This window comes from Desmodus rotundus, chromosome 8 (assembly GCF_022682495.2).
Source record: "Desmodus rotundus isolate HL8 chromosome 8, HLdesRot8A.1, whole genome shotgun sequence".
In the NCBI taxonomy this organism is placed as follows: domain Eukaryota; kingdom Metazoa; phylum Chordata; class Mammalia; order Chiroptera; family Phyllostomidae; genus Desmodus; species Desmodus rotundus.
Genome location: NC_071394.1, coordinates 27,619,718 through 27,632,624, shown reverse-complemented (window position 1 = coordinate 27,632,624; position 12,907 = coordinate 27,619,718). Strand labels below are relative to the sequence as shown.

Sequence of the window (12,907 nt, the reverse complement as noted above, 5' to 3'; positions counted from 1 at the left end):
CCCGGGACCCTGTGAATACTATAGCTTACTAGTTTAATCAGACATACTGTCTTATTCAGCTCCCTAGTTAATCAGGCTTAGTGTCAGATTCCATTTGCGCCCTTCATTTATTAATAACTAGCTATCTACACTAACAAAATCATTAAAGTTAGGGGGAGATGGGCCAAAAGGACCTATATGATTGCCCAATTTATAAATACCACTCTACGTGGACAGTATAAACTTAAGTGGACTGTGAAAGTTTACATATGCATATATATACACACACACGTGTATATCCATACATATATTTATCTCCTAGAATAACTACTGAAAATATGCAAAAATACAAGCAGATGGACCCAAACCCAATAGATTAATTAAAATGAAATACTAAAAAATATTCGAATCTAAAGAGGTCAAGAAATGGGCCCTGGCTGATGTGGCTCAGTGGAGTGAGTGCCAGCCTGCAAACCAAAAGGTTGCTGGTTTGATTCCCAGTCAGGGCACATGCCTGGGTTGCAGGCCAGGTCCCCAGTAGGTGGCAGGCAAGTGGCAACCACACATTGATGTTTCTCTCCCTCTCTTTCTCCCTCCCCCCTAAAAATAAATAAATAAAATCTGTTAAAAAATGAAAAGAAGTCAAGAAATCGTAACAGAGTGATAAAAAAATAGAGAATAGATACAGAAAAAAATCAAATAAAATCATGGGAGCTGGACCAACTTCATCAATAAACACATTAAATGTTAATGATCTTTACTAGGAATGTTTACACCAGGAGTTTGAAACTAAGGTCTGCAGGCCAGATTTGGGGCCATCCATTTTTTACATATTGTCTACAGTTGCTCTCATGCTACAACTGCAGAATTCAGCAGCAGCAGCAGAGAATAATTTGGCTGACAAGGCCTATAATATTTACTCTCTGACCCTTTACAGAAAAACTTTGTTGACCCCAGGTGCAGCTACCCCTATTAAAAAGCAAAGATTTATAGAGTGCGAAAAGGCAAGACTACTGAAGAGAATCATTTGAAATATAAAGAAACAGTATATAAATAAATGCATTGGAAAAATGTATACCATACAAACTGTGAGAAGTCTTGGTTTGCTTATTTTATATCAAATGAAATAAACATAAGTAAAAAGAATATTACCAGAGGCAAAGAGGGACATGAGACAAAAAGGGACAGAATTAATGAAAAAATTATGATAACATGCAATCATAGTAGGTAATTTTTATAATATTTCTCAGTTGTTATAAAACAACTAGATGAAAAATAATTGGAGATAAGAAGATATGAAAAGATAGATACTACCCCAGTCATAATAGGAGTTTTTTATAACATCTTTCTCAAGAATTCATAAAACCATTAGATAAAAATATGAATAATTGGAGATATAGAAAATATGAAAAATACTAAGAACTCACCTTAATCTAATTGACAGTTACAGAACACTATATCCAACAACTGTGGAATGCACATTTTTGTCAGGTGTACAGTATGGTTTCATTATGTTTAAGAAGATCAAGATTAATATATTATCTAACCTCTGTCATATTAGAAATCAATAATATATTATCTGGACATTAAATAGTATATTTTTAAGTAACCTATGAATCAAAGACAAAATTACTTAGAAATTAGACAATATTTTGGTTGGATGACAATTAAAAAGTGGATACAGCTAAAGCAGTGTTTTCAGGGAAACATAATATTAAATACTTACTTTAGAAGAGAATAAAGAGCTTAAATTATCTACTTAAGGTTCCAGTTTAGGAAGCCAAGAAATGAAGAAGGTAAACCCAAAGTAAGTAAAAGGAAGAAAATAATAAAGAGCAGAGATGACTAGAACAGTAAAAAGAAAGAGAGAGAAAGAGAATACAAACCCCCAGTATGGAGGAATGAAGGGGGCAGTTATCACCACAGATCCTACAGACGGTAAAAACATAATAAGAAACTAATGATCCACTATGGCAACAAATGCAACAATTTAGATGAAATAAAAGTTTTTATTGAAAAAGAACTGTAGAAAAATGATACAATAAGAAATAGAAAATCAGAATACTTATATATATCTTTTAAAAGATGTTGAATGTGGTATCAAAAATTTTCCCATATAGAAATCTTCAGGCCCAAGTGGGTGAATTGTTTCAGTAAGAAAGGAAAAATGATAATGTTTTTTACTGATATTTTTCCCAGATGTAAGAATGGAGGATTCCTGCCCAAAATGTTTTATGAAGCCAGCATAAACCTGTTACCAAATCCTGAACAAGACTTTGCAAATGGAATTAAACATCAGTTTCCCTCATGTAAATAGATATAAAAATTCCCAGCCAGATATTAGCAAATTAATATAGTAATATATTAAAAAGATAATACATAAAGATCAAGTAGGATTTATCTTAGAAATACAAGTTCAGTATTCATCATTCAGTCAACCCATCGTATTAAGAAAACAATGGAGAAAAATTATATGATAATCTCAATATAATGTATGTAAAACATTTGGCAAAATTTAACACTCATTTGTGATAAAAACTCAGTAAATTACAAGTATTAGAGAACTTTTTCAAACTCATGAAGGAAATATATGAGAAAGCGTATATCATACTTAATGGTAAGATACCGAATCGTTTCCCACAGATCAGGAAAGTGTCCAGGATGACTGCTTTCACCAGCTGTTCTATATCATACCAGAGTTCATAGCCATTGCAATGAACCAGGCAAGAGAAATTAAAGGCATAAAGATAAGAAAATAAGGAAAATGTTTACTATTTGCATATAATAAAATACAGGGTGGAGGAAAATAGGTTTATGGTTGTGAGTATGCGAAACAGAGTTTATTCTTGTAGTATTATTTACTAATTACTGTTTTATCTCCCATACAAACAACTATAAGCCTAATTTTGCCCAACCCTCTATAGAAAATCCTAGAGGACTCTTAAGAGACTACCACTAAGACTAATAAACAAATTTATCAATGTGGAAGGAGATAAGGCTAATGTATAAAAATCAATTGTATTTTTATGTACTACTAGCAAACAATTATAAAATGGAATGAGATCAGTTGCATTTACATTGGTGCCAAGAAACATGAACAAATGATTCTAACATATGTCAAAGATCTCTACCTTGAAACCACAAACTACTGCTGGAGAGATATACAAATTTATAGATTGGAAGATTAAAAAATACTGGGCATAATCAAGTTTAAAAACATTTTCTCTTGGAAAGGCGTGTTAAGGTAGCAGAAAGCACACTTGGAGAAAGTAATTGCAACACATTTATCAAACTGTTGTCTAGAATATTTAAAGAATCTTTTCTAATCAATAAGTTGAGACAAAGAACAATAAAGTAATATAAAGACAAGTCACGGGGAAGAGATTTGAATGGATATTCACCACGTAAAGTAGAGGACTGGTCAATAAGGACATGAAAAGACGCACAATGTAATTATTCATCAGGGAAACACAAAACTTGTCTGCATCTATTAGATTGGCTAAAAGGAAAAAAAAAAAAAAAGACTTGAGTATCATGGACCATCTTGAACTCTTTTACAATCCTGCAGCTGGTAGGAATGTAAAAATTATAACAACTTTAGAAACAACTTAGAAATTCCTGGAGTGGGGGGCATGCACTTGTCCAAGGACACAGCCATTTCTCCTTAAGTATTTCCTCAGAGGAACAAAAATTTATGTCCCCACAGATGGACTTAGCAGCTTCGTTTGTGCAGCCCAAAACTGAACACAACCCCAATGTTCATCAGCAGGTGAATAATTAAATATGGCCTATGCATACAGTGTAAAACTACTCATCCGTAAACAGACTGAATTGCTGGTAAAATGCAACATTTTAGATGAACAACACACTCATGCGGAGTGAAGGAAGCCAGATCGAAGGGAGTACTTCCTGAATAATTCCATTTGTATAAATGTTAGAATATGCAAACTGCTGCATTGTGACCGAGGGCCAGTTCCTTGTTGTCTGGAGGCAGGGTGGGGGGAAGGGAAGAAGGAGGAAGTAATAGGACAAATTATGAAGTTATATGAAGGATATTTCGGAGATAATAGAAAAAAGTATTCATAGTTTATATGTAGTGGTAGCTTAATTGCAGTATGATCAACTTGAAGTTGTCTCCCAGAGATTTTATAATTTAGGGATATATGAAATATCATTATAGCCTTGGGAGGATTATCCTACTCTGCGTGCTTATCTCTAGCCATCCCAGCTGCAACTAAGTTCTGTTACCATTGTTGTTATAGCCTGGAACTCCACTATTATCAATCTTAATTTTTTTTTTCTTCCTTTGGAGATTCTTAATATTGTGATTTGTCTGGAATCACAGTAAATGTAATACTTGGCTCAAAACTAGAGCTCTGGGATATCTTCCTTAGATGTTTACCTTGTTTGGAACTAAGCTCAGATTTTGTTGTTGTTTAAATATAAATCATTTTTGAGCAAAGTCATCACATAGATAGATCTTATGTTAGGCCTGGTATTTTTCTGAGTCTCCTCCCTCCTTTTGTCCATTCTTCCCATCACCTGCCTCCCTGGCTGCTGCTCCGCAGATTCTAAGGCTTATCCCTGAGAATCACTTTGACTCAAAAACTAATAATTCCTGTCTATTCACTTAATTTCACTTTATCTTCTTGATAATTCCTCATAAACCAATTACTGTTAAATTGTTACCAGCTGCTATAACCAAAACTGATCACAAGATTTGGGGAAGTTTGAGATATTTATGGAAAAACTTTGGAAATTCTGATATCCTATATGAGTGCCATTTTGTTAGTTTAGATTGATTCTGATATAAAATTTGAGAGCCTCTTCATAAATTGGTCTGAATATCCCTGGTGGGATGTAGTGTATCCCTGAAAGAAGAGGAAGCCACAAAACAGTATAGCACTTTGAAGAACAATGTGTACTCAAAGATTTAGTAACGAGTTAATGCTTTTTTCTATCTTGGTGCAACAGATTAACCTAAATTTTAATGATAAAACATGAGACTCCAAATAAACCTCTTCCTTGTGAGGGGTTGCAGTGGCATATGCTTCCAGACTCCCCTCTGGATTCTGTCAAAATTGCAATGGCTTGCCCCCCCCCACCCGTGAATTCAATGAATATTTATTACTACGTGTAAGCCAGAAATGAAGGAAACAAAGAGGAATAAGGTAAACACATGAAGAAGGCAGTGCCTACACACATCATAATCCAACTGTTCAAAGTCCTGATAAAGGGCAAACCTTGACAGTACCATGAGAAAAATGATGCATTCCATACAGGAGAACCAAGATTTAACTTTTCGCTTACTTCTAAGAAACTAGAGGTCAAAAGAGCAACATTTTTAAATTATGAAAAAAGCTGTAAAAGCCTTTTAATCCAGAATTTTTAATAAAATATAATACTTATGAATGAAGACTAAATAAAGACATTTTCAATTTTCACATAAATGAATCTATCACCAATAGAACTGAACTGAGAGAAATCCTAAGGGAGTTCTTCATGCTGAAAGGAAATGAAACCAGATGTTTGAGCATCTTTCAAATGTTTATTAGCCGTTGAGTTTGCTTCTTTGTGAGTTGACAATTCATACTTACATTAATTTGTATTTTCCTTATTACTGATATGATTGAGCAGTTTGTAAATGTTTATTGGCCAGTGAATTTGCTGTTTTATGAATTGATAATTCTTATCATTTACCCAGTTTTTCTGTTAAATTTCTGAGCAGTTTGAAGAGCTTCCCTTATACTCTATAAATATAAACCCTATATCTATAAGCCAGTAATTTGCCTTTAAACTTTATAGAATCTTGTGCCAAAAATGTTTAATCTATCTTTGTGACATATAGCTGTCTCTTTACTTTCTATGTGTCCTATGTTACAAAATGAGTATTGTGAGCCCATAAAATAGAAACATCCCATGTATATAGGATCCTAAAATTTCTTTCACTGTTTCTATTTTTTCTTTTAAGGTTAATGACTCAAAGTAAACTTCTCTTTCATGAATGGTTGCTTATTAATCCATCTGCTTATGTTTTATGTGTTTTTGTGAAGGACAGTACTTCTGGTGTTTTTTTGTGCCCTGGACTTTTTGAGGATCTGATAAAACCTATGAGCCTTTTCCCCAAAAGTGTAAATACCCAACAGTAGTAGCCTTTGAGTATTTTATCAGAGCTTTGGGAGCTTTAGATTGTAGTCATTGTAAAAGCTTGTTGATTCCATTTCAGAGAAACAATTCCCACTTAAATATTACATACCATTCTTTTGTTTATCCATTAGAGTGATATCATAAATGTTGATATCTGTACATTAATTAATTTGGTTCATTATTGCTCTGACACAGAGGCTTCAAGTAATTTCTATACTTTAAAATACAGTGCTGGCTCTATACGTAGGCAGGCATGGAGAAAATTCATTATGTTGGACACAGCTGTAGTTCTTTATATCAACTACAGAGACCTAAACTACTATGTCAGTTCCTAGAACTCAATGCCATTTAAGGGCCTTGGACACAATAAATATTTAACCTGGTTGAATATTCAGTTTTCTCCCCTAAGAATGGTTTTCATCAACTCTTCCCACCATTTTCACTGTTTTATCAAAGTTATCTAATGCTCTTTAATGTCTTTAGACACTAATCTCTCAGACTTTAAAAATTGTGTTCATTCTAAAATTAAATGAGCCTATAAAGTCCTCTCTTTAATATAATACAATTTCAATTTTCTCTTAGCCAATAAATGGATATATATTCTCTTCTAGTAACAAAATTATCTTTACATTTTTGGGGTATAAGTATGTGGAACTAGAGAAAGAATGGGTTTCATTCATCTTTCCTATTCATTTATCCATAGTTGCATTGCTGTAAGCTATGCTCCATTTTTACCAAGGCAGTGGAATTTGGCATTGCTGTCTAAAAACAGTCATTGAGTACAGAAAAAACTGGATTTGTATTCTTGAACCACTTACCGTATTTGGCCATGTATAATGCATACATTTTTGCCCCAATTTTTGAGGGAAATATAAGAATGCACACTAAACATGGGTATAATGATCACATACCATGGGTATAATAATCCAGTGTATGATGTGCACAAAAACGTGGGTGGACATTATACACAGGAGCACATTATACATGGCAAAATACGGTACTTGTTAGTGATTTCTCTGAGCCCCTGATTTTCATAGTTAGATTTTACACAAAGTTAGATATGGGTAAGTACAGTGCATAAATGTAATGCTCTAATGAAAAGGTATCTTTTTGGCAAAATATTTTTCTTTTGAAACTGAGTTTTAATGATTAGTAACAACCTGCATGCAAAATGAAATAGCCTTTTACAATTTGTAATCATGTAGAGCTCTTTGCCTTGTTCGAAACAGATCAGTAATTGCTTGTTGAAATTCCATTTCTCTTTGGTTTACATTGACATTGTGTATCCATGGTTTTTCTTTTTCCTCTTTACCTGTATGACAGCTCTTTCTGCTAATGCTCTGTACAACAAGTTCTTCATTACTGAATAGAACTTTCCATTGCCCCTACATCCTATGTTGATCTTTATCTGCACGTGGCTTTTGCTCTTACTGTTCTTTTGTCAGCAATGGTTTTCTCTACCCACCTAGGAATGTATCTCTTTGAGGTTTATCTCCGCCTCTCCAGTCCAATTAAGTCTCCTTTCTGAATGGTCAGAAATGAAGTGGGAAACTGTATGTGAAATTAATTTTTAAACAATAAAATGTTACATTTTTGATATTCAGTTTTTGACACTCAAAATATTATTGATAGTCAATTATTTGCACACATAATTCATATAAAACTGTCTCTATGATGCTCATTTTTAAGAGACTTTTTAAAAAGTTTTATTGGGGTGTTATTAATGAGACATTTTACATTCTGTTTTCATACTAAGTTTTCTAAGTCGACTTTGTATTTTGTGCTTTTGTCTGTTATCAATCAGGGCTGGTCACATATCAAGTGCTCCGTAGCCACCCGGTCCTGGTGATTACTGTACCGGACGGCACAGCTGTATGTGGTTGAATTGTGTACACTGTGGAGTCCCATGGCATTATCAGTGTTAGCCAATAAATCATCGCTGCAATTGCAAAACAAAAAAAAGTTTTATTGGGGTATACTTAAATATAATAAAAATATACATCTTTTTTGATTAGGTTTGACATAAGTACACCCATGAAACTAGCCCCATAATCAAGATAACGAATACTTCCGTCATCCTCAAAAGTTTCTTTGTGCCCATTCGTAGGCCTGCTTTCCCACTTTCCCGTTGCATGCAACCACTGATTCTGTCGTATATTTGTCACTTGCATGGATTCTATGTAAATGGGATCACAGTTATAGTCTCTCATTCTCTCTCTTTTTTGTCTATCTTCTTTTATTCAGCATAATTATTTTGGGTTCATGCAAAAACATGGACCCATAGTTTATTTCTTTTCATTGCTAAGTATTATTCTGTTGTGTGGATATACCACACGATGTTTATTGATGAATATTTGATATTTTTTCCTAGTTTTGGACTATTATAAATAAATACGAATATTTGTATACAAATCTTTATGTAGACACAGACTTTTATTTTTCTTGGAGAAACACTTGGAAGTGAGATGGCTGGATCATATGGAGGGTGTTCGTCGTTTTCAGAAACTGCCAAACCGTGTTCCATATTTTGCATTTCTGTCAACAGTAAATGAGAGTTTCAGTTGCTCGTATTCTCACGGGTACTTGGTATGGTTAAGCTTTTTAATTTAGACATTTTAATAGATGGGTAGTGGTAGCTCATTGTGGCTTTAAGTGGCATAGTTTTTAATACAGTTTTATGGATATGAGTTAAACATTTATCTTCAAGTTTTTCATAAACCTTTGATTTTTGGAAGTCTCCATTCTGTGATAGCAACTCTCTTCTTTGGTCTCCATTCTGTGATAGCAACTCTCTTCTTCGAAAATAAAAGTACATTTAAAATTTATGTCAGAGTTTGGCATGTTAAGTACACAATATACTTGGTGACATTCATATATGATTATTTAATTGTAATAGTTAAAATCAGAAGTAGTGACAATAAAGCTGCATCAGTCCCTTAAGTAAATAAACCTTATGTCCTTAGAAATATTTAGAACCTGTTTCTTTGGTTTATGCTTTCCTTATTCGTCAGTTCTAATTATTTAAGAAAAAGTAGAATAATAATTTTTTAAAATTTGGTTTTAACAACATTGTTTCTTTTTAGGGAGAACTTATTCATGATTATGAATTACAAAAGAGTTTAAACTAAAAGTTTTCTAACGTTTTTTGTAAGATCTCTAGCTATTAGATTTTTTTTTTTTTTGACAAAAAGAGCTATAACCAGAGATTTGAGACTTCATCACACAAAAAGCAGGAGAAAACTTTAGCCCGGTACTGTTTTATATCAAATAAGGATTGACAACATTGTTTTTATGCATCTGTTCTGCCCCTGTAGGAAGCCAGCTTTATCATCTGGATGTGTCCTGCGGCTGAAACTTTTTATAAATATAAGAATTTTCCTTTTTTTTTTTTAAATGGCAAGCAGAATATGGTATACAGCTGTGGATTTGCTTATATATCATGTTTGCATTTTTTCCCTGGGCTTGTTTTATACAGTATATGGCAATATGTTGTCATACAAATTCCATGATTAATGCTTATTTATGAAATCTTGTGTAAATATCTTAGAACTTGGTCAAACAATGTGCAAGTTAAACATTTTTTTTCTCTGAATATTGGAATGACAAATCCAAGAGGAATAGTAGGTTGGATGGTTTATGTTCTTCATCTGCAGAAAAGCTTCATATGTAACATTTTCCTTTTATTATTCTATGTTATAACATTCTTTTTCACTTTATTTTGCTAGGCAAGAAAACCAGTTTCAGATATATTCCCTAGAGAAATAGAGTGAGTTTAAATGTGGGAATCATTAAGAAATAAGGATGTTAATTATTTAATAAAACACTAAATAATCATATTTACTAAGGTACATTTGATTTCTAATTTTGATTCTGACCTCTGTTAAGAGGCATTTCTTTGTGTTTGCTTTATTCCTATATTAAAAGAAAACTACTGTCCCAGAATTACTTGTTATATTAGCATTATTATCATAGTAACATTATTTGCTAAAAAATGCTGAATTGCTTCTAAAACATCATATTGTGAATGAGGCAAATTTCAAGTGTAAATATATGCATTATATCTGTTTCAAATTCAAATGATGATGAAATGCTTAAAGTTATAAATTTTATGTGAATTTTTTTCTCTGTAGCTCTCATCAAAATCAGTGTGATAAAATATTCATGATAATATATAACATATATCATAGATTATAGTTTGTGACATAATATCATGATCAGTGATCCATTGGTTGAAAAAGATTTTTTTCATATATTCTTGTTTCCCTAGACTTGTTTTATTTTCTCACATGTAGTCAATTGTGGCTAGAAGTTGAAAGACTTGTTTTCCCTTTTTTTTCCCCTCTTGTCAGGTGCAGCTCCTGTATGAGCTAACTGACATCATGAACAAAGTGTGGAATAAGATTCAGAAGAGGGGCAGCCTCAGTCCTTCCTCGCCCTACCCAGAGACCATGGTGGGGCCCGGCCCTAGCTCTCCCGTCAGGAGCAGTGTAGGCACAGCTCCTCCAGACACCAGCACGTGCAGCCCGTCTGCAGACGTCGGAACCACAACAGAGGTGAGTGTCTCCGGAAAATCCTGGTACCAAATGAAGGGTGATACATAGCACAGAATTTTGTGTCAGGATAGAGAGTGAAGAGGACCTCAGCTCTGTGGAAGCTGGCAGGTTCAGAAGGCCCATGAGGAGATGTGGTAGCAGTGGCTGTGGATTTACCGTTCCTTCTAGGTCCAAGTGTGTAATAAAGTTCAGTAGGTAGTGGGAAGTTCAGGGCAGTGGGGGTGCCGTGAAATGGTAAAAATGGAGACACAGGGAACGTGTCTTTAGAAGTATGGAAACTTGGAGCTGAGGGAAGACGGGCCTCCTGCTTCCCCACCCCCTCCCCTCTCTGCCTCTGCCCCTCTTTTCAACCTGCGTTACTGGTATCTTTAGCTCAGTGCTTTTCAGTTGTTAGGCACAAAGTCCTCTTTCTTCTGATCACGAAAGCTTTTCTTTTCATTTTAACATCCTAAACTCACCCAACATGCCAGTGTTCCTTTTTGGTAACAAACATTTTATAAGGCTTTCTTTACTATCCTGAAATGAAAATATAAAATAAACTACATATACATATAATTTCAAATATATGTAATATTTATATAAAGTATACAGAAAGTAATTTAAGGCACAATAATATATATTTCAATATATAAATACTCTGGCATAACTCCATTAAAAGACATAATGACGTAGTCAAGTACATATAATTACTGTGAGTGTAACTGTTCCAAATATACAACTCTATATTAAATACCACAAGTGTTATTGTTGTTGGTGGTGTGATTTTTCTGAAATAGTGGCAAACTCTTGGTAAAGTTTCAAACAAAACAAAATTTAGTTTTCCCTTCATTTCAGTAGTTGCATTTCTGGAACTCTTAGTGTATAATAAAATTGAGCAGAATGCCAAAAAATGTGGTTAGGTTTAAAACAGAATTCAATTCAATGCCCAAATTTTATAAACAGGATTTTTAGTTATGTGAATGTCTGTGAGATAGTCTTTAGTTCTCAGGACTTTCCCATTTATCACAGGATCTCTTGATTCCCTAATTTCTAACCCTGAAATGCCAATAGTGACACCCAATCACTGAGTCAACAAAAACACCCTAATACATTTTTAAAACACCCACCTAGAGGCGTGAACTTTTATCTCTGAGAAATACTATAAATAGATGGAGATAGAAGTTATGTTTTTGTTTTGTATAAAGGTATAATTTCCTCTGGAAACAAAGCTATTGACAAAATACAGAATGTGAAAAAGGGTCAAGTAAAGGGGTGTTAATTTCTTTTTTCTTGTAAATTATTAAACATGTTCAGTAAAAAGGACTTTTTTTAAACTTGTTTTGAGCCTTTAACACATTTTGTAATAGAGCTGGTTGACCTCTGCACAAACAACTTAAAGATCCCTGCTCATTCCAAATCTTAAACACAGTGATCTAAACAGTGGGATTCCTCCCCCCACTTATACCTGCCAAATGAAGCATAGGTGTAGAATCTAGCAATGTGCCTTTATGAAGTCAAGGGGGTACATCCCTTCTAGGGTAAAAGCAGTGAATTCTTTCTTGGAGATGCCTAGTGTTGATAGAATACAAAAGCTCCCGTAGTAAAGAAAACTATTTAACTTCATCGAGTGCTGTAGTTTCCAACTTGTTTAACCGCAGACCCTTTTGTCAGAGCCGGCTCATGAGCATTGCATAGAATACATTTGGTGAAATACTTCGGTAGAGCAATCAAAGCTTGCGATGATAAATCGCTGGACAAGGGTAGTAGAAGTGAAATTGACAAGTGAAGTTAAATCTCAGAGACATTTCAGCAGAGGAAGGAGAGTGTTCCATTATTCAATTTTTTTGCTAAGTACTGTATTTTCTGGGATGTCAATATGAGCATGACTACCTATTTTGGCAGTGTCTTTTGGAAAGAACCATTTAAAAAACACTGCAAGTCCAGAAAAGACAGGATTTATATGGAATGGCCACTCCTTTTGGTCATATATCTAGGGACTGCCATTCTCTCAAAAAGCGGTATGAATGGCCCTGTCTAGAACTGCGCAGTGACCACCTCCTCAAAAGGACGTGATGGCCCTGCTCTGAGATGTAATAGAGGCAAATGTGCCCTGTAGATATAGAGGAATGATTAACACATTCATTCTCTGGAGCGATGGGTATTTTGCAGAGGAAGTAACATTTGAGATGGATCTTCAAAAATGTTTAAGACATTAGTAACAGTTGTGGCTTAGTAGGCATATAATAAAT

The 12,907-nt window shown here is 34.1% G+C and overlaps 1 protein-coding gene across 4 annotated transcripts in view; it reads left to right on the top strand.

The window, feature by feature from the left end:
- Positions 1 to 12,907, top strand: part of VPS13B (vacuolar protein sorting 13 homolog B) — a 669,566-nt gene that overhangs the window by 308,257 nt on the left and 348,402 nt on the right. For all 4 annotated transcript variants that reach the window (XM_024572260.3, XM_024572257.3, XM_045181664.2 and 1 more), the window contains one exon: positions 10,476 to 10,679. In XM_024572260.3, the coding sequence (XP_024428028.2) occupies positions 10,476 to 10,679 (204 nt within the window). The remainder of the gene's footprint in view (positions 1 to 10,475; positions 10,680 to 12,907) is intronic.